This window comes from Gymnoscopelus braueri (genome assembly GCF_963280865.1).
Source record: "Gymnoscopelus braueri genome assembly, chromosome: 14".
NCBI classification, from domain to species: Eukaryota; Metazoa; Chordata; class Actinopteri; order Myctophiformes; family Myctophidae; genus Gymnoscopelus; species Gymnoscopelus braueri.
The window spans coordinates 9,219,186-9,241,720 of NC_137619.1; the positions used below are offsets into that span (position 1 = coordinate 9,219,186).

General features: G+C 42.3%; 2 protein-coding genes across 3 annotated transcripts; one reads left to right on the forward strand and one right to left on the reverse strand.

The window, feature by feature from the left end:
• Positions 1-9,418: 9,418 nt before the first annotated feature.
• On the reverse strand, positions 9,419-20,786 carry sult6b1 (sulfotransferase family, cytosolic, 6b, member 1). 2 transcript variants are annotated; one of them, XM_080449396.1, is made up of 9 exons: positions 20,645-20,786; positions 19,466-19,538; positions 18,186-18,379; positions 17,316-17,428; positions 16,078-16,167; positions 15,615-15,741; positions 15,155-15,249; positions 11,897-12,053; positions 9,419-9,690 (listed from the first exon to the last, which is right to left on the reverse strand). In XM_080449396.1, exons 1-9 carry the CDS (start codon positions 20,712-20,714, stop codon positions 9,563-9,565), a joined length of 1,047 nt encoding a protein of 348 aa, XP_080305522.1. In that variant the 5' UTR covers positions 20,715-20,786; the 3' UTR covers positions 9,419-9,562. The 2 variants fall into 2 exon arrangements, with proteins under 2 accessions (XP_080305522.1, XP_080305523.1); XM_080449397.1 differs by lacking the exons at positions 19,466-19,538; positions 20,645-20,786 and adding an exon at positions 18,638-18,766.
• LOC308099977 (nuclear pore complex protein Nup85-like) lies at positions 12,673-14,625 on the forward strand (the record flags this gene model as incomplete). Its single annotated transcript, XM_080448879.1, has 1 exon — positions 12,673-14,625. The coding sequence occupies one exon, from the start codon at positions 12,673-12,675 to the stop codon at positions 14,623-14,625; it is 1,953 nt and encodes a 650-aa protein (XP_080305005.1).
• Positions 20,787-22,535: the final 1,749 nt, after the last annotated feature.

Sequence of the window (22,535 nt, forward strand, 5' to 3'; positions counted from 1 at the left end):
ATTAAAGTGAATGAAAGAGAGAAAATTATTTCGTTTTTTTCCTCTGTATGATATGTCCTCTATTAAAGAAAAGTGGCGCGCTTTCTTCATTATTTGAATATATGGTTGCTGTCTTTGAAGACTGATAACTGTGACTAAGCTACCACTTGGGGAAGGCTATCATGATTAAATATAATCTTGGGATATAGACCTATTCAAAAATACAAAACTAGAATTTGCAAAAGTTGCACTTGAGTGACCCCGATTAGTGAAAATGCTGTTCACATCGTATCACAACGTGAGGTGTTGTGAGATTGTAGTCATGCCATTTGCTGAATGTTCGCCCCAGAATAGGCATGCTAGGGTTCATGTGGTTAAATAAGTGAATGAAAGAGATTGAATAATGTTTTTTTCCCCTCTGTATGACATGTTCTATTCAAAAAAAGTTAGAGAATTGTTTCATTCTTTGGAACTATGGTTGGTGTCATTGAAGGCTGATAACTGGGACTAAGCTACTACTTGGGAAGGGCTATCATGTTGAAATATTATCTAGATATATAGACCTTTTCAAAATACCAAACTAGAGTTTGCCACCTTGAGTGTCCCTGATTAGTGAAAATTCTGGCCTGGGCCCATGGACTAATACCATCATGTCAACAAAATGTTTCCCTCAATACAACAGTCACAACAGGACTCCTAAAATAATGCTATACTATGGTATTATGAAAACATGGCATCTGTCTACCTAACATGCTATCTAAATTACATTTTAGCCTTTGCATAATCCTGCAAGGTCGTCAAGGCTAGGGCAAGTGCTGCGGGCTTTTTAGACAAGTATACGTACAACCCATACAAACAGATCCCGTCATGCCCCAGAGAAGTGTACAAACTGTACATAGTTAATATCACAAGGTACAACACACTGGTCCAGGTCTGGGCTTTTATCCCTACACTGGCCTTTAAAGACAGACCTTTTAGCTCATTCATTCATTTTGATCATCTGTTCTGCTGGTTACAGACAGTGTAGTGTAAATCTGGCATGAACCATGCCATATACTTAGGAAGTCCATATACTAGAAAGGTCATGGAATTGCATATTCTGTGTGTGTGTGTGTGTGTGTGTGTGTGTGTGTGTGTGTGTGTGTGTGCGTGCGTGCGTGCGTGCGTGCGTGCGTGCGTGCGTGCGTGCGTGCGTGCGTGCGTGCGTGCGTGCGTGCGTGCGTGCGTGCGTGCGTGCGTGCGTGCGTGTGTATATACATTTATACATAAATACATATATACATATATACTGTATATATATGGGTATCGAAAGGTTCCCATTCAATTCCCGGCTCCCTGGATAGTGCCAAAGTGTCCCTGAGCAAGACAATGACTGAACCCCTAATTACTCCAAATGAGCTGTGTGAATGTGCGTGTGAGTGTACAGTATTGCGCTTTTGAGAAAAGTGTTATATAAATGCAAACTGTTGTGCTTCTTAACACATCACCTCCTTCACATGGCAAACCTTACATGTGTGTCTATTGGAGAGGATCCAATCAACACAACTAGAGTCAACACCAAAGTTGTTTACAGAGTTCATCCACAGACAGGCGGGGTTGAATGGTGTTGAAAGATGATGAGAGATCTACAAACAGCTTGGCACGATTTTGAATAAAAGATCACGCAAGGTGACAGTAGCGTCCTGTACACCCTGCCACTCCTTTATGCAAACAGAACATGAACATGTCGTATATTGGACCTTATTACTTGTATATTATGGTGACCCCCACACACACAAATGTACCCGCCTGTTTTGAAAGAGTGAGCTACCTACAGTATATAGGCTGACTAAAATAGTGACTCAGTACTGTGCCCACTCCCCAGCCGAAGGGCTGCGAGGAGAGGGCTCCCTGGTTCTCATGCTGTTGTACTTGTTGATGAATAAACCTAATGCTGTGATCCAAACGAGTCCGGACGTCTTCTACACTTTATTCCAAGCAGCTAGGCCTGGTAACCCACAGTCTAGTATAGATACGACAAACAAATAAGGATCTTTTGAAACAATAAATTCAGGGGGCTTATTTATCAAGTATCAGAGTAGGACTGCTGATCTACAACCTTATCATTACTCTTTATGAGATGTAAAACAGGTCACAGGTCAACGCAACACTATGCAGACATTGGTCCAGGTCTGGGCTTTTATCCCTAGACTGGCCTTTAAAGACAGACCTTTTATCTCATTCATTCATTTTGATCATCAGTTCTGCTGGTTACAGACAGTGTAGTGTAAATCTGGCATGAACCATGCCTATATATATATATATATATATATATATGGGTATCGAAAGGTTCCCATTCAATTCCCAGCTCCCTCTGGGATATTGCCAAAGTGTCCTTGAGCAAGACAATGACTGAACCCCTAATTACTCCCAATGAGCTGTGTGAATGTGCGTGTGAGTGTACAGTATTGCGCTTTTGAGAAAAGTGTTATATAAATGCAAACTGTTGTGCTTCTTAACACATCACCTCCTTCACATGGCAAACCTTACTCTGTGTCTATTGGAGAGGATCCAATCAACATAACTAGAGTCAACACCAAAGTTGTTTACAGAGTTCATCCACAAACCGGCGGGGTTGAATGGTGTTGAAAGATGATGAGAAATCTACAAACAGCTTGGCATGATTTTGAATAAAAGATCACGCAAGGTGACAGTAGCGTCCTGTATACCCTGCCACTCCTTTATGCAAACAGAACATGAACAAATAAGGATCCTTTGAAACAATAAATTCAGGGGGCTTATTTATCAAGTGTCAGAGTAGGACTGCTGATCTACAACCTTATCATTACTTTATGAGAAAACCAGCAAATCGAACCCTGGAGTTGTGTGCCATGTACGCAGCCTGCTGGCCTGGCATGGCGGTATGAGGGCGGGGCTTATACATTCCTGTGACATAATACAGGCTGAAGGGCTGGATGTACAGGAACCGCTTACTTACAAGTATATATATATATATATATAGTGTGTGTGTGTGTGTGTGTGTGTGTGTGTGTGTGTGTGTGTGTGTGTGTGTGTGTGAATATATATACATATATATGAGCTAATCAAGCTCACAATGCGTCGCATGCGATGCATTTTGTGCCAGAAGTGAGCTTTGTAGATCGGCTATTTTCGACAAATGTTCTCCCTAGAACAGGGACGATATGTCTCATGTGGTAATAGGATGTTTACACTGTACTGTAAATATCATTATATGGGCCTCTTTAGCCACTGTGACTGACAACCCTGGGCTTGTCTGGTTGTCTCGTTGTCTAATTTGGTGTCTGTGTTCCAGAGGTTTCATCAGTGGAGATCTGGCCCATCTGGATTTCCCTCTATATAAAAGGCTGCAGGGCCAGTCTCACATGCACGCACGCACGCACGGACGCACGCACGCACACACGCACGCACGCACGCACGCACGCACGCACGCACGCACGCACGCACGCACGCACGCACGCACGCACGCACGCACGCACGCACGCACGCACGCACGCACGCACGCACGCACGCACACACACACACACACACACACACACACACACACACATACACACACACACACACACACACACACACACACACACACACACACACACACAGTTTGTGTGCAAACTGCAAAACTTCTTCATCAAGGATGACATACTAAAATATTAAAATATCATGCTGACTACACACACTATGTCATAAGGTGTTTAGTAACGTCTTAGTGCGTTCTATGAGTAAAACAATACAATAAAATATCAAATAAAAACACATTTAATGTCTGTGATCCTGTCCTGTCTGCGTTATGTAAAATATAACCATAATATAGGCATTATATATATAGGCACTAACTAACTAACAAACATCATGGGATAAAAACACAACATTGATTTAAATCCATTGAACTAATACAGTGATAAATGTTAAAGGTAGGGTGTGTGTGTGTGTGTGTGTGTGTGTGTGTGTGTGTGTGTGTGTGTGTGTGTGTGTGTGTGTGTGTGTGTGTGAGTGTGTATATATATATATATATATATATATATATATATATATATATATATATATATAAAATAGCTAATCAAGCTCACAATGCATCTTATGTGATGCATTTTGTGACAAAAGTGAGCTTTGTAGATCAGCTATTTTCGACAAATGTTCGCCCTAGAACAGGGACGATATGTCTCATGTGGTTAGGATGTTTACACTGTATACTAACAAACTAACTAACTAACAAACATCATGGCATAAAAATACAACATTGATGTAAATCCATTAAACTAATACAGTGATAAATGTTAAAGGTAGGGTAAGTGATTTACTTTGGTTCAAATAAATATTAAATAGCTCTATATTCTGATAGTATTCATTGCTATAGAGTGTTTGTTCAGTAAAGGGAGTCTCCCATGTCTCTCCAGCTCTTTATTAAACAGAAACGCATTGTCAGTGCTCTCTCCTGATTGGCTTACATTTTGTCACCTACCTGAAATGTAGTATATTCTGTTTACTAAAGAGCTGGAGAGACCCCTGTGACCGAACAAACGCTCTGTATGATTACTATCAGAATAGTAGTTTAACCTTTTTAACAAAAAAACAAAAAAAATCCCCAAAATATCACTTACTCTAGTTTAGTTTAGTTTAGTTTATTAGCACATTGTTATAACAAATATAGAAACAATACATATTGAAAGACAAGTTGCTGTGCGAGGAAAGGAAGAAGCCGGATGGCTTATTTGGAATCCTTTCCTTCATGGGAGAGTTCGTTAAAACAACAGGATTAAAAGTTCAATAAGAACAATACCAAAAAAAATACAAGTTTCCAAGGGGAGCAGTAGTGCAAATAAAGAAATAAAAACACAAAAACTGCTCATTAGAAGAAAAAGACAAACAAAACAAAAAAAAGAATAAACAATTTTGTAAAGATGACTAAATCAATGTACTATAATAAGGAAGAAATTAGATATTGTTTTAAATGTTTCTTAAATATTGGGAAGGATAGTGAAGACTTGAGTGATGCATCTAGCGAGCTCCACAACTGAGGGCCTCTAAATGTGATGAAATGTTTATGTTTGGAAGTACGACAAAAAGGTAAATTAAAATCATCAATTTGCCTTGTGGGGTAAGAGATCAGAAACCAGGCTCAGAGATCAGAAATAACATGAAAAAAAATATGAAAATAATAAGGAAGGTCTTGTTTACATTTTTTTTATTTGAACATAAATAAGCAGGTTTGAAAAACATGAACCTTATCTATAGGCAATAAAGAATATTTAATAAAGAGAGGTGCAGATGGCTCGTGTCTATTTGAGTGAGAGATCATTTTCAAAAACCTCTTTTGAATGATGAGTAGTTTAGTTAGATATATAGGATAAGTAGCAGCCCAAACAATATTACAGTAGTTAATATGTGGGAAAATTAAACTAAAATAAAGAGTTAAATGAGACGAAGGACAGATTTTTCGCAATATGCCAAGCATCTTCATAGACCTCATAGCTACAGTATCAATCTGTTGTTTCCAATTTAGATGATCATCTATAATGACGCCCACAAATTTTGTATGAGAAACCTGGCAGATTTCCGTACCATTAATTAAAATTCTAGAAGTTAAATTTTTTTATGTTGAGAGTAAGCTTGTTCAATTGAAACCATTTGAAGACATCAGATAATTCATCATTCAAATATTTTACTAGGGTATTTAAATCACTGTGCGAGGCAATGAGATTAGTATCATCAGCAAATAAGATAGGAACTATCTACTCTACCTTTAACACATTCCCTGCCATTCGTGTAGATCTACGTGAACTGGTCTTTTCAGTGGTTTATGTTAAATTGGACCCTCCAGCAGCTTGTGGGTTAATATTTTTCATGTAGATGAAAGAGATGTTGAAAAGTCACGTGATCCGGTCACGTGATCACACCAAACACTTAGTCTCAGTCTTTACAAAAGACTCTAAGCCGCGCGCCCGCGGGTAACGTCAGGTTTTACAAACCGAATGTTAACACATTCTGGCTCTGAGCCTCTGGGAGAGAGGATCGCCCATGAGAAGTGAGAACCGGAGGCAAGCGCGTTCCCGTGACATTCTCGCACTCGTGCTCGTATACGTGCACACGCGCGTGGGTGATGAATTTGAACTTTTCTCCAGGACTATAATATTGGCGTGCGAAAGCCCTTCATAAACGGCCCGCTGATCCGAGTCGAGCAAAAACAGGACTGTAAGTCTGCAAACTGTAGTATCACTGTACTATTTGCACAATATTTATCTGTGGAACTGAGTCAAACAAAATGGGTTCCCCAGTTCAAATATGATTATTTTGGGGGGTCACATCTACAGTCTGCATTTACCACTTCCAACCTGGCATCTCTATTTTGGGCATGTGATTATAGGCAAAGATTTTATTTTTATGTATTTATTTTCACAAATTGTCATAAATGGTATAAAAGAAAAAAAGCTTATCTACAAGCTCAGTAAACGCTTGTAGATCTGCTATTTGTTGCTATGAATACAGGTGTGGCTTGAGATTTTGACTTGTGTGGCTTGGGCACAAAAGGTTTGAACACCTCTGCAGTATAGAATATTGGACTGTAAAATAAGTGTTCTCATGAGCTCTCGATGAGAGCATTTTGAACTTTGAATTATTATTGAGGGTTCGAGGCCTTTAGGCTCGAAACCTCTTTGAAACTCTTGGCTTTCTTTTTTTTTGTGGTCACTTTTTACGAAACTCATCAATATGGTAGAGGGCTATGCCAAACGGCCAAGGCCCGAAACTCACAACCATTGGCCAAAGGGTGGCGCTATAGCAATCAATTGAAAATGCCAACTTTGAACAGGTACAACTCATGCCCTGTTTGACCTACAGCCATGAAACTTTGATACACACATGCGTCTCCTCATGCCTAACAACTTTCACACTCTGACTTTTGACCTCTGACCATTAGATCTCCCACCATTTTGAATTATATGAAAAATAGCGAAAAAACGATCCTCCGGGGATTTTTTAGCAATCTGCACGAAACTTTCTACACATGTACTATGGACCTATGCCGACAAAATATTAGTGGCGGATTTTCCATAAATGAAAACATTAAGCTTTAATGAGCCAATGAATATTGCAGTTTTATGAAAATTATTCATCTGCCCCTAACACATTCATGCAGACTCACATTTGTTTGAAACTTTGCAGTAATGTAGAGGGTCATTCCAAATATCATTGAAACCAGTCTTACTCCGATTGGCCAAAGGGGGGCGCTATAGCAATTTTTTGAAAATGCAAACTTCAAACAGGTAAAAGTCATGCCTCGTTTGGCCGAAAGTCGTGAAAATTATTTACACTTGTGCCTTGACTCATGAGGAACACATCTATCACTTTGACCAGTAAGCTCCGCCCTTAGATTGTCCGCAATTTTGAGCAGTTTGAAAAACACTTAAACCCAAGATTTTTTCAGCTATTTGCGTGAAACTGTATCATCTGATGAGCTCCTTTTTCACCGATTCAGGTCTGTCGGTCCAATGGCTTCTCTCTACAGCATCTGCCTGACAACCGCAAGGTCGCAGGTTCAAGGTTCACTTCATGCTGACTTCATTTAAAGTGCATTGCAAACAACATGACTGCATCAATGAATGCATGTGCAATTGTTAAAGATAACATGAAATGCTTATTTGAGAGTATGTTTTTTCAATGTATGACATACTTCATTGTGAAAATAGCCGAACTACAATCTCACAACTTTTCAGATAGCAACGTGTTTCTGAGCTTGTAGATTGGCTACTTTCACCAGTTTCGGTTCCGAGGAGACGTACAATTTCTCTATCGGTAGATGGTTAGGGAACCAGTGATCTAGAGTAGTTAGCAAAAGAGAGGCTTGGTCCATCAGGGACGGAAAGACACATATATCAACAGACACTACCAGGGCTATCATACATCTAGCTCAATGAGAAAAAAGGCAGCCTATGAGTCCGGAGGTCACAGGTTCAATCCCTGTCCCCGATGACGTGTTGAGGTGATCACAATTTGGCATTCTTAGGCTTACTAAGAATGCCAAATTGTGATCACCTTAAAAAAATGTGTTTGAATGATTTTGGCGACTCATAAAGTGTCGGGATGACATGCTCATTAATATGATGCAGGAGATTTGTGGTATTGTATGTTGTACCCGTACATGATTGCATCATATGAGGACAACAAGACAACAAGATTCCCTCAAAATGTAAAAACATCCGTTCAATCCTTTGTGGGATACTAGTATTTTAATATTTTAAGACAATGGATTAATGGAGTGTATGTGTCAGACAATGAAACAATTAAAGTCAACGGTATGTGAGCAGTGTAACTTAACTGAACGAAAAAAGTATATATTATTACCTTTTTCCAGTAACTAGTAATATTACTTTCACATTTTGAGTAATAATTACAGTTACTATTTTCCAAAAGTAACAAGTTACTATTTTCACAAGCCTTGGTGGTACTGTGGGCTTGAGTGTCTAGACTTTGTTTATTTTAAATCCGTGATCGTGTGTTGTTCTTGGTCCGTTTTGAGCTATTTAGCGTCTGTCTACCTTTATTATCCCACAGGGAAATTCTATTCCATTTAAATAGGGATTGGGGAAACAAACAGGGAGAACCAAAACAAAGCGGCTCCGCCAAACCGGAACGACAAATTCTGGCAAGAGGAATTGCTTCTCTTTTTTTTTCAGTAGGCGTGGCCTAGACCGGATCACACGGGCCATTAATAACGAATACCAGGCTTTCCTCCGAGGTGGAAAGACTGGTGGTGCGAGGTTAGTCCGTTGATATAATGGTCAAATGGATATAAATGTCAAATACAGTATACTGAGATGTTCAGATAAATGAAATGATCACTTAAAAAATAGATTATTTCTTCAACAGACATAACCTCAATGCTTTGTATTCATGTATATCCTCTCTGTCTAAAGATGTTGGTGTCGAGACCAGCATTTATTCTGTCCACTGATTGAAACAAAGAATGTCAGACAATGTAAAAAGGAGAATTTTTTAAAAGCTATTTCTTTTTCCAATTTCCAGATTCTTTATTGTTACATCCCATTATATATAAGCCTACAAGAGTAGAATTCTTGGATTTTCAGTTCCTTGACATTGCACTAACAAGAGGAACAGCCAAAAATAGCAATAAAATCACAGCAAAAACAGTAAACAAAAACAATACAGTACAATATCATTGCACAATGTAGGATATAAAGTGTTAGGTGCTGTGTGTGTGTGTGTGTGTGTGTGTGTGTGTGTGTGTGTGTGTGTGTGTGTGTGTGTGTGTGTGTGTGTGTGTGTGTGTGTGTGGTGCGTGCGTGCGTGCGTGCGTGCGTGCGTGCGTGCGTGCGTGCGTGCGTGCGTGCGTGCGTGCGTGCGTGCGTGCGTGCGTGCGTGCGTGCGTGCTTGCGTGCGTGCGTGTGTGTGATCTTTGCAAAATAGTCAACCTACAAGTTGTACAAGCTAGTAGATCTGCTATTTGTGCAGAATGTTCGCCCCAGATAGGGAGGCTAGAGTCAAAGTGGTTAAAAACTAAAGTGTAATATTTATTTCGTTGCTCTTTTTTTGATGTGGACCGAGTTCCTTACTGACAGTGGAGCTGGTAGTTGAGTTTTTCTCCTAGCCTGGTTCCTGTCAGGTGTTTGTTGAAGACCTGGTCCATCTCAACACTCTGTTCAGGTGTGAAGTGACTCCTCCAGTCTCCTACTTCACCTACAGAGACAAGAACAGAGAGCAAGATGAGAGGGACACTGTGTAGGAGAGACAGACGGCAGGAAAGCTGAGAGATAGACAGTAGACAATTGAGAGGGAGGCGGTGTTGGAGAGACAGACAGTAGGTAAGCAGCCGAGAGGGACACAGTGTAGGACGGAGAGAGAGACAGACAGTAGGAACGATGAGACAGCGTAGGAGAGACAGACAGTAGGAAAGCTGAGTGGGAGTCAGTGTAAGAGTCAGACAGCTGAGATGCTGCCAAGTGGCAAGTCACAGGGCCACTAGTAGGCTGGCTGCTGAATAGAATAACACACACACACACACACACACACACACACACACACACACACACACACACACACACACACACACACACACACACACACACACACACACACACGTTTGTATTACTATAATTGTGTGGACAGCGACATTTCTTTTAAATTGACGTAAAAGTATCTCTAAAAATATTTTTTCTACCATAAAACATTCTGAGGACCAGGAAAAGGATCCTCACAATGTCTATCTACTTATATAATGGAATTGTTACCTCTCTGACGCCACACCCACTCCATTCATTTGGACCTCTCGCCGCTGACGCCATACCCACAGCATTGATTTGGACTAAACACAACTATTACATATCACATGTCACCACTAGCCACAACGTGCGCGCTGAATTTACGGGGGGCGTAGGGTACTTCCCATTGCTCACTACACATTTTCCACCTCGCAACATAATTAATTCTACTCACCACATTACGACCACACCGGACGGGGAAACACTTTCGCATCGTTTACCGTGAGCACATCATGCATCTTGGTAGCCAATCACAGCACGTCCTGCGAAGTGACGTGCTTACATTTTTTACATTATTATTAATTTCATCATGCGTCTCGCTAGCCAATCACAGCGCGTCTGCGAAGTTTGAAGTTAATTTCATCATGTGTCTCGCTAGCCAATCACAGCACTTGCTGCAGAGCTTAGCCTATGGGCGTGTTTTCCACAGCATGGCGTCACAGCGAAAGACACATTTTCGTGACGGAAAAACTTTCACTACGGATGGGTCCTAAACCCACTTATAGGAGCGATTACACCGCTCAAAAAACCCAGCCGAAGGGGTCCGCGATGTTTCACGGGGGTCCCAACACTTTTTTAAACTTTTTTTTGGGAAATTTTTATCCCCCGATTTTGGTACCCCAAAATAAGCGCGCCCTCGCTAGAGCCCCGTGCTCTAGCGGGCCGCCCGGACCTCTAGTTGTGGGATCGCTTTAGCACTAACACTAATGTTATCTTCACTATTTATTATTGTCTCCGCAAGGCCGAAGGTATGGTGGAGAGTATGTTTTACCCTCCGTGTGTCCGTCCGTCTCAGCCAAGCTAACATTGGTCAAGCTTCACGTGACACGTGACAATATGTAATATTGTACCGTGATTGGCTGACTCTATTCAGACCCTTTGCTTTGATTGGCTAGCGAGACGCATGATGAAATAATAACCTATAAATAGCACCACACCACTGTTGTTTCTAAATAACACCGCTCACTTCACACTGGGTGTGATGGAAGCGCACTTCAAAAAAACATTATTTTTTTAAGTGAGCTTCCATCACTGTGATGACCACTGTTGTTTCTAAATAACACCGCTCACTTCACACTGGGTGTGATTTTTGTCTCCGCCAGGCCGAAGGCATGGTGGAGAGTATGTTATACTCCGTGTGTGTGTCCGTCTCAGCAAAGCTAACATTGGTCAAGCTAATCACGTGACACGTGACAATATGTAATATAAATAGGTAAGACAGGATTAATCAGGAACAGTACTCGCCTGGCGGAGACCTGTGCTCCGAGGAGCCCATTTTCTAGTTATTATTATTATTCCCCCCGTTTCTTGGGTCATTTCAATGGAGAAATGCCATTTAGTGACGTCATAATGCATAATGCCATTCTAGTGAATGGTAATGCCATTCTAGTGACGTCATAATACTGATGTCATTGTATTATGACCCTACTATAACACCACTAACACTATCAATACTCAATACCAGCAACATTCTTAGCGATCCCACACTGTTTCTTCAGGAACAGTACTTTCTAGTTTCTCATATTATTCTACTATACTTGTACAGACATTTGGTCCTCCCAAGTATAGAAATACCCACCCACACACACACACACACACACACACACACACACACACACACACACCTTTCCTGAAGATGACATTTGCCACGTTGCCGTGGGTCTCCATGGAGTTGTCCTTCATGGCGCTGAAGGTGCTCTGTTCAGAGATGTTCTTCAGCTGATCCTCTGTCAGACTGAAGCCAAAGAACTGAGACATCTCACGCACTCCCCGCTCCAGATCCTAACAGCCAATCAGACGACACACAAACCATCATCATCTGTACAATCTTGGATTAAGGTTAGGGTTAGGGCAGTTGGTTAGGTCGAAGGTCGGGAATTCACGAGAATGGAATGGGTTTCTGCCCCGAAAAGTCATGAATGTCTAGTATCTGTCTGCGGAGGATATACTGTGAATCCCTGATAGGCAAACCCGACCCATCGGCTTAACTGATTGGCCGAACGTCATGTAATGTTTTTGTACTTACTGGAGTACTCAAGTTTAATGTCGCCAATATAGGTGGCAGCGTGTGCAGTGGAAGAGAAAGTGTATTCCCGACTTGCATCGTTCCCGACTTGCATGGCCCGAGAAGGTCGACATGAAATCCACACATTTCCGTCCGTCCGTCCATCCGTCCGTCTTCGTCTGTGCGCCTTTTATGCCAATATATGACTTGATACCCTGACGTCATTAACATTACGTCATAGTACTGACATCATAGACCTCAACTACTGTGATTATGGTTACTGCACTAAGTACTCGGAAATGGAACTGAATGACTGAGGCAAAGAGGCACTAGATGTAGTTTATGCTTCGACATGTTTATCGTTTGTAGTATCGAATACATTTAAAGAATTCACTTATGGAGGAGGTGGACGTAGAGCCCCCAACCACCATCATTCCTAAAGCCAAAAAGCACTTAGGGTTTGTGTGGGGGCCTGGAGACATCCAGGTTTATGAGACCCTTTTCAAAACATCGGGTGCACCAGGATCAGGCAGCTCATTCATTCATGAGGTTAAGACAGACGAGGACATCTTATACTCCCCCACTTTACGCGAACTCTTCAACAAATACCATCTCATCTTCGTTGAACTGCAGACCATCCGAAAGGACTTACCCAGCAAGAACAAGAAGGACCATTTGGTCAGCATCAGTAAAAACTACAGATCTGTCATACAAGCCTGCGTGGAGAAGCTTCAGCAGGCTCCGGTTTCAACACAAGATACAGAATTGGCCAACGGGTGTAGGAATCAGGTGTCCATTCTGCGGGCCATAGAGTTGATCTGGAATCTGTGTGAAGTGCTGTTCATCGAGGCTGCCCCAGCAGGCGCCCTGATGTTCCACCTGCTGGCCTGGATCAGGCTCCACAAGGCGGACGTGGAGAAGAAGGTCAGAGAGGTTCTGCAGAGCAAGAGTCCTGCGGAACACCACGGCTACTGGGAGGTGGTGATGAGCTACGTTCTGCTGGGCAGGCTGGAGGACGCCCGACAGATGCTGATGAAACAGGCTTTCCTGCAACCTGCGGCCAGGGACATGTTCAAACTGATGGACAACCTGCTCAGCCAGATGCCCGCCTACGACCCTTGTGGGGCGCAGATGCTGTCGGAGTTCGACGTGAAGTGGAGACACTGGCACGAGGAGGTTGACCGTTGCCTGCAGAACAACTCGTTTTCCAACAGCCCTCACCTAGAGGTCATCTGTAAGATCCTGGTGGGGGATGAAGACACACTGCTGGCGCACAAGGACCTGCTTAGTACCTGGTACCACTTCATGATCACCACACTGCTCTACTCTCACCCCACCATCAAACCCACTGAGCTACATTACTATGCACAGTCATGCATGACCATGTTTCTTGGCTCGGGGAGCATCCCAGAGCCTCTGGACAACATTCTATTGGGAGCCTTTGAGTTTGACATCCACCAGGTCATCAAAGACTGCAGCGTCGCTCTGAACAACTGGTGGTTTGTGGCTCATTTGACGGATCTCCTGGATCACTGCAATCTGTTCCAGTCCCACAATCTACACTTTGGTTCCAAACTGAGGGAGTTCCTCCTGCTGGAGTACGCCTCCGGTCTCTTCACCCATCACAGCCTGTGGCAGCTGGCGGTGGATTACTACGACCATTGTCCAGAGTTCGGCCGCGCGTACCTGGAGCGGCAGATGGAGCGCGTGCCGCTGGACACGGAGCACAAGGCCCTCGAGGTGATCCGGATCTGTGAAGAGAGGCAGATGTCTGAACAGGTGAGGAGCGTTTGTAAGATCATGGCCAATCGAGCTCTGAGGAACAGTCGTCTGGGACCTGCTCTGTCCTGGACCATCAGGGCCAAGGACGCCGCCCTCGCCACCCTCGTATCCGAGAGGTTCTTGCAGGACTACTGTGCCCAAGGGACCTTTTCAGATGTGGACCTGATTGACAACCTAGGTGCGGACATGCTGCTCAGCGACAGACTCACGTTCCTGGGGAAGTACCGTGAGTTCCACAAGCTGTACGAAGAGAAGCGCTTCAAAGAAGCCGGCACTCTCCTCGTCTCCCTCATGACGGCGAAGATCGCGCCGCGCAGCTTCTGGTGGACCCTGCTGACTGACGCCGTGCCACTAATGGAGCAGAAAGAGGTGATCTTCTCAGCGGAGCAAACCTATGAGCTGATGTCCTTCCTAGAGGAGCTGACCTCCCCGTTCCAGACCAGCGCTCCCAGCCCAGACGGTCCCATACAGGAAGAAGATGTCACCAAAGTGGAGCTCTTCAGGCTGGCATTGGCCAGGAATCTCGCCATGGCCATCGTCAAAGAGGGAAGAGTCGAAGTCTGTTGAATGTTTTTTCTATCTTTTTTTGTACTGTATATAAAACTAACAAATCAAAATATAAAACGGATACAGCGGGTACTCTGACAACGGGTACAACAGGACAGTATTACACAATTGGAGGGGCACGTTCTCAACAGGCATTGTTCCCACGGGCGTCGGCCTAGTTTAAATTAAAACCGAAACATATTCAATTTTGGGGTCCATGACATAAAACTTAAAGGTACTTACAATGGTTAATTCCCACCACTGCATAGTTCCAAAGTTTTGCATAAATAATGCTGTATATTGTTAATGTTGAGCAGAAACCTCTTATCTCCATCTACTTGATCACGCTACAGCGTCACACAAAAGTATCAAAAGAAGCAGATCGGCAAGATCGAAACACAGCGCAAAGCTATGCGTTTCAAGCTTGTAGATCTGCTACTTTTGATACTTTTGAATTTGAATCCTAAAAAGCAACAGTTTTGGACATAATGAGGTTTACACCCGACAGAGATGATATCCAGGTATGTAGTGGTTGCGTTATGGCTCTGACCTGTTTTAATTCCTCGTAGGTGATGACCATCACGTTAGGACTGCTCATCCTCTGTTCCCATGCCAGTGCCTGGTCAAAATATGAACCCCAAGGAACTGCAGACAGACAGACAGACAGACAGACAGACAGACAGACAGACAGACAGACAGACAGACAGACAGACAGACAGACAGACAGACAGACAGACAGACAGACAGACACACAGACAGACAGACACACAGACAAATGGGATGTACACTACATACAAGATGACAGCTCAACAAATACACACTGAGAAATTGATGGAGAGATGGACATCAAGTCTGTAAGATATCCTTTCCTTCTGAATTAGCAGTAGCACGTAACTTTGAATTAAGGTTTGTCCAATAAACAACTGTTTACTGTTTATATATATATATATATATATATATATATATATATATATATATATATATATATATATATATAGTACAGAACATACCGTCTCCTGTCATGAACTGCCTGTAGAATGACTCCCAGGACTTCACAGATGGTACTATAGGGTTGTTTTTGGAGAAGTGATACATTGACACCAATGTGTCTTTAGGGTTCCTGAACATCACCAACATCTAACAGAAACACAAATACACGTTGTGAGCTTGTAAATCGGCTATTTTCAAATAGCCAAAGTTTAAATAGGGCTGAAGAGGTTAATGTATGTTTTGTAATAATAATTCAAATCTACAAAGTAACTAAAAAACGTTTTCAAATAATCGTAGTGGAGAAAAAGTACAATATTTGCCTCTGAGATTCATTATACATGAACTAGTGTGCATATGTGTGTGTGTGCGTGTGTGTGCGCGCTCGCATGCGTGTGTGCGTGCGTGCGTACATGTGCGCATGTGTCCGTGCTATTAAGAGTGTTCCCATGTCACGTGTGAATGTAGGTGTGTCTGGGCTTTGACCTTAGTCTTGCTGGTGTAAAAGGAAGGTGGGATGTTGTCAGGGTGCAGGTGGGTCCCCAGGACCCTGGGCGAGGGGCTCTGACCTATGACCTGGGAGGGAGACAAGAAGTGAAGGGTTATGAACGGTCACTGGAAGCCAGAGGGTGACACATACACATCACTGATTGGTGTACACACTTGGGCTGACCGAGTGCACCACCCTCACACAAACTCACAGGGCTCAAACACGCTTTTGAAGGTGTATGTGCCTTCTTTTCAATTGAACACACACACACACACACCCACACACACGCACAAGGACACACATACACACACACACACACGCACGCACGCACGCACGCACGCACACTGTGGAATAATCTATGATTATGACGGTGGGGTGTTAATGACATGTACCTACTTATGTGGCCTTCTAGCTCCATCCAGTGGTGAATGACCGTTTGTTCAGCTAAATTGTAAGAGAAGTGACGTACTTCCGGTCTAACGTGATTAATAATAATACTTTCATTAGATTTAGGTAGATTAGCGGCTTAATCCGCGCGTAGAAAGTATTGTCCTAGTAGTGGGGTAATTTGTGTATTTACTATCTACTTTTCTGTGGGGTATTTAGTTATTTGTTATGCCTGCCAGCGTGACCAAGTGTACTGCGCATGCGTCAACTTCTATAGGACCGGGGTTTTCAGAATAGAGCCTCAGTAACAAAGTAAGAGCCGCGGAGGACAGATGGTACGTAAACTGAGAGCTAATTTTACACGACTTAACGTATTTTCTCACATATATATTATACCTTGTGAAGATGTATTTCATGTCGGTAATGATTGTTATGTTCTATGTTTTTATCTCCAGGTTTATAACCTACCGTTGTAACAACCAGTATAGTGTTTAGATAAGGGTGTGATTGTTTGTGTGTGAATGAAAACAGAAATAAAACGCCAGAAAAGACACTTGTTTGAGTTGTATCCACTGACCACGGCGCTACTACCTTTCCAAAAGGGAAATCTACGATTATACAAGGTGTGATTGGTTAGATATTTGGACACACACTCACACACACACACACACACACACACTCACTCACTCACTCACTCACTCACTCACTCACTCACTCACTCACTCACTCACTCACTCACTCACTCACTCACTCACTCACTCACTCACACACACACACACACACACACACACACACACACACACACACACACACACACACACACACACACAGCACACACACAGTTTACCTTTAAGAGCTCTGGTCCGAAGAATTCCATGAGTGGAGGCATCTTGGACACTGCATCTGCACCTTTAGCTGCTGCTACCATCTTCCCCGCAATGCTCCAGATCCAGTTGAAACCTGATATACACACACACGCACACGCACACACACAAACACACACACACACACACACGCACACACACATGCACATGCACATGCACACGCACGTGTGCACACACACAGGCACGCACACACGCACGCTCACGCACGCACGCACGCACGCTCACACACCAACACACACACACACACACACACACACACACACACACACACACACACACACACACACACACACACACACACACACACACACACACACACACATTACAATGTATTGATAGTCAGTACATGTACAGACTATCAACTGTTGATAGTCTGTACATGTACTGTACATGTATCGGCCCCATAGAGATCCCATAGAGATTTCTGAAAATATTTATATTAATTATTTTAAGCCTGGAACCAAGCCACCCAGGCTCCTGGTGAATCATGAATATAAAACATTTGATTCTGTGTAAAAAGAATATTTGAAAACCGCAAAAAAGGGTATTTATTAAATGTTCTAATATTATGCCATATCACAGGTAATAGATTTACATGATATTTATACCTATCATACATTATTCTAACCCGGTTAGTCCAAGTGCAGATGGACAGGCTTTATGTCTGATTTATATCTTATTTTTAATTATGAATACCTTGCTACATGTTTGCGTCTCCCTACCCTACCCATACGTGTAGTATGTGTGTGTTTCATACTGCGGTGCTGCTATAAACCCTGGGGATCAAAAAAGATGATATAACAGCAGTAACATCAGTAACAGTGACTTCTCACCACATTTGGGATAAGCCACCAGCAGGATGTCATCGTGTCGGGCCTGCAGGTTCTCCAGAGCTCTGAGGTGTTCCTCTGGACACATGACGGCGGGGTAGAGAACTCCTTTATAGCGGTACAACTTCTCCTCGTCTCTCAGAGCCTGGGCCCGCTGCATTTTAGAGTGCAGCTGGTCCACAAACCTGCTCTTTGGTCTGCAAAAAAAGACAAAACACCTGTTACGAACCAGGGTCATTAGAGTTAATTAACTAAAACTAATAAATGACCAAATCTAGGGTTGAAAAATACTTTTAGTTAACTGAAATGACCACTGAGTTACAAAGTACCAGAACACAGCATACTGTGTTCATTGTTTCGCCAGGCCGAAGGCGTGGCCGAGACTATGTTTTACATAGTGTCTGTGCTATAACTTCATTAACATGAATCCCTCAACTTCTACAGATTTTACTCACTTATAATGACTGAATTCCGAACATTGCTGGCCCATGTCGTGTATTATGAGGCATTAAACTGCAGGTTAGCAGGCTTGTTGGTGGTAATAAAGAAGTGGAGGAGAAGAGAGACGTCAGGTTACCAGGTTCCTTCAGTGTGTTTATTCAGATTCAGCAAACAAACAGCATTCAGAGAAGCAGTCAGGGGCAGAGCCCTGTGCTCCACCCAGCCTCACGGCGTGTGAGAGTGTTCTAACTAATAATGTTGCAGTCACTTCTTTATACACTGTATAGCTGACATTAGCATGTGGGGTGGGGGTCAATGATAGCCTCCCCCCACCTGTTGACCAAACACATGGTAGACTTACTGTCTCTCTACCTGATTAGCTAAACAATGGAGATGTCACCCCAGGCTGAATAGCAGATGCTAGCCAGGATCTGAGTAAACAACAGGTCACACAGTTAGACTGTCTCTGTCACATTATTATTACTCTTACTTTAGCTTTAGTATCATTTCTTAATATGTTTTAACTTGCACACTGTTCAGATACCACACCCACAATAACCTACCTGACCTGGCGGAGACCTGTGCTCCGAGGAGCACTTTTTCTAGTTTATACTTTGTCGTATTGCACTGTTACTTGCAGACAAGAAATGATCTTCAAACGACAGTCACAGCGCTTTGCATCGCTATAGTCTAACTTGAGCTTTACTGTGACATACAGTTATCGCCATGGCCATATAACCATACAATAATTAGTACGTAGACTGTAAAAGGTTGTATAACATGGCTGTGATGTGATAATGTTCAAAACTCAGCCTGTGGCCTTGGGCCTATAGGATACTTACGTAGCAGCATCTTTGGAGCAACTCTGGTCGTCTTTGACCCATTTGTTTTCAGAGTCCTTACAGGAGTCCACCTCTAGTGAAATGACACACATAAGACAGATATAACTGATTACTTAAACTCATTGTTAATAGACTGCGCATAACATTGCTGTCGGGCAGAAACCTCTTATCTCCGTATTTTAACTTGTAGTGTTTTTGTAAATGAATGCCTATACTTGATCATACTATAGCGTCACTCAAAAGCATCAAAAGTAGCAGATCTACAACAGGTTTGTTTTGAGCTTGTAGATCTGCTACTTTTGCAGTTTTTTTATTTGAACCCTGAAAAGTAGCAGTTTTGGACGTATGAGGTTTCCACCCAACAGAGACAATGATATATATTGATGTTACGCTACCAGGCAAAGACCTTGTATATAAAAAACATAATAAAAATAATGACATACCCAAAATAAGGACATTGGAAGTGGTTAAGTCTGTCTGTCTTTTATAAATGTTTAATAAATGAAATGTATTAGCAAGAGCGTGTAACTAAATTATAACTAACTACTACAATAACTACAAAAAATGAACATTTTTGGAAGGACATGGTTTCAACCTGACAATATCACAACTGTGTGCACCCCCTCCCCTGCGCCTCGCCCACAAAATCAACTTCTTACCAAAACACAGTTGCACTTTAATCTCTTATTGAATGTTAGATTAGATTAGACTTTAATGTCCCAGCCTATATTTGTTTTCACAGCCCATTTACACAGAAACATAATAAATATACAACATACATACAGGTATAGACAATACTCTCCATTAATACATCCATACTTCATAGCACACAAACATTGTCAGCAAGGCTTCGGTTTAACACTGCAATGGCAGAGAAGACAAAACTCCTGCTAAATCGAGTCCCCCCTCCATTTGATCAAGCATCCCTATTTTGGGCATAACTGGTGAACATGTGGTAAATAGGCAAACATTCAGTGAAAATAGTGGTTAAAGTCCTATGTACGTTCAGGTGGCAGTAGGCCTACTGTGAAGTGTTGATTGAGGGGGTGTGGGAGGGCCATTTTCAGGCTCAATCTAATGTGCATTCGGTTACAAGCTGGCTCTGTTGTTTTTAACTACCCTTTGGTGAAAATAGCAGATCTACAAGCTCCCTTGTGCGTGTGTATGTATGTTCCTTACCATTTTCTGCTGCTGCAAATCCAATGCAGACAGCTGCCACCAAGAGAAGAAGTGCCACTCTGGACGTCATGTCGTTGTGGGTGAGGTGAGCTGTGCTCTGGGCAGGAAGAGCTGAACACAGAGCTGTTTTGAAGCTCAGACTTTGAACTCTGGGTAGAATCTCTTCCGTGGGTCGTCCAGGGTGCTGCATGATAAAACACAATAGCCATGAGATTAATGTTTAACTCTATGAAAATAAATGAATTAATAGCTGGTAATGTATTATAGCCTACCTATGTAGAGCCTGATGCTATGGGCTTGGGCTATTTGGGGGTGCTTGGCATGGAAACGTTTGGGAACTTAAGTCTAAATTCCCCCACTAGCAGCTTCTATGCCACCCTGTTCATGGATGTAGCATAGAATATTCCATGGCAATCCAGCCAGCACTTTTTGACATATTGTATGCTGTTTTTTCATTTCTGGTGTTAAGCTTATACTTTTTTTTTTAACCCAAACAATATGTAATGGTAAGAGGGCAAAAGTCATTTTAATTTTTGGAACACTAATTTTTTTTAACATTTTCATGGCAAGGACCCCCTAATTGACACATACGATAGGATATTTATTGACTATGGTCTATGGAACATCGACATTTTGTTTAGTGCATCCACTTAATACATATTAACCATAGCCTGCAGACCCCCATTTGAAAAGATATGCAGGGACCCCCATAAGAGAAGAGTTTTACAGCTATAGCAGTGATTCCACTCCACACAGTTACAATTCAATTCAATTCAATTCAATTCAATTCAATTCAATTCAATTCAATTCAATTCAATTCAATTCAATTCAATTCAATTCAATTCAATTCAATTCAATTCAATTCAATTACATTACATTACATTACATTCAATTACATTTTATTAACATCAGACACGTGGTCCAGGTTCCCAACAATCAATCATTTGGCTGGGGACCCCCAAGGACCCCTGGGTCCCTGGACCCCGCTTTGAGATCCAATGCTTAATAAAATATTCAAAAGGGAATTTATGAATGGAAACTTTCTTTACAATGGCCCAGGGGGCGTGGCTTTGGCTTGACTGTATTTTTATGTTGAAGTCTCAGAGCGGAAGTACTAGTTTGTTGTTTTGGGCAGAGTACTGGTTTTGGGGAGAAGCAGTGTTGCCATGTTGTCACTACCATATTAAGCAACTTTGGGCTTATTTTTCTGTGAAGTTGCTTGTAAATATCGGTAGTTGTGGGTTTATTTGGGCTTGTTTCTAAGTGTAGTTGTTTATTTGGGTTTGTTTCTAAAGTGTAGTTGTTTATTTGGGCTTGTTTCTAAAGTGTAGTTGTTTATTTGGGCTTGTTTCTAAAGTGTAGTTGATTGGGGCTTGTTTCCAAATGTTGTTTAAATCAGTGGTTCTCAAACTTTTTCATGGCAAGGACCCCCTGATTAATATGTATTTGTCCACACTCCACAGACCCCCATCTGAAAATGTTTTACGCCAGGGACCCCCATACAAGATTTGTGTTGTTAAAATGTTTCAAAAATATTCCAAAATTACCTCTTTCTATTTTTCAAGATAATGTTTTTCTTTTTTAGAAAAGATGATCTACAAGCTCACTACCCGTCGCATCGCGACACGTTGTGAGCTTGTAGATCTGCTATTTTCAAATAGCCATGGTCGCTTCTTTTGGGCTTGTTTTCATAGCCCCATTTGCCTATTTCTCTCACAAAATCTGGCAACCCTGGGGAGAAGAGAACAGAAGCAAGGAAGCTTATTTAAGGAACAGCCACTGACGTAATTTTCTATATCCGGCAATTCACTAGGTGGCAGACTCACACCGGAAGTTCGACGAAATAACATTGGAGTCAATGAGGGAGCCGGCCGGACGGGCTCGTGAACCA

Excerpts from the sequence above, each read along its gene's own strand:
- sult6b1 (XM_080449396.1), bottom strand. The coding sequence starts at position 20,714 with ATGACGTCCAGAGTGGCACTTCTTCTCTTGGTGGCAGCTGTCTGCATT. Across the intron at positions 18,380-19,465 it reads TGCTCCAAAGATGCTGCTAC|ACCAAAGAGCAGGTTTGTGG; the intron begins GTAAGTATCCTA and ends CTTTTTTTGCAG. Across the intron at positions 15,742-16,077 it reads TTTACACCAGCAAGACTAAG|ATGTTGGTGATGTTCAGGAA; the intron begins GTCAAAGCCCAG and ends TGTTTCTGTTAG.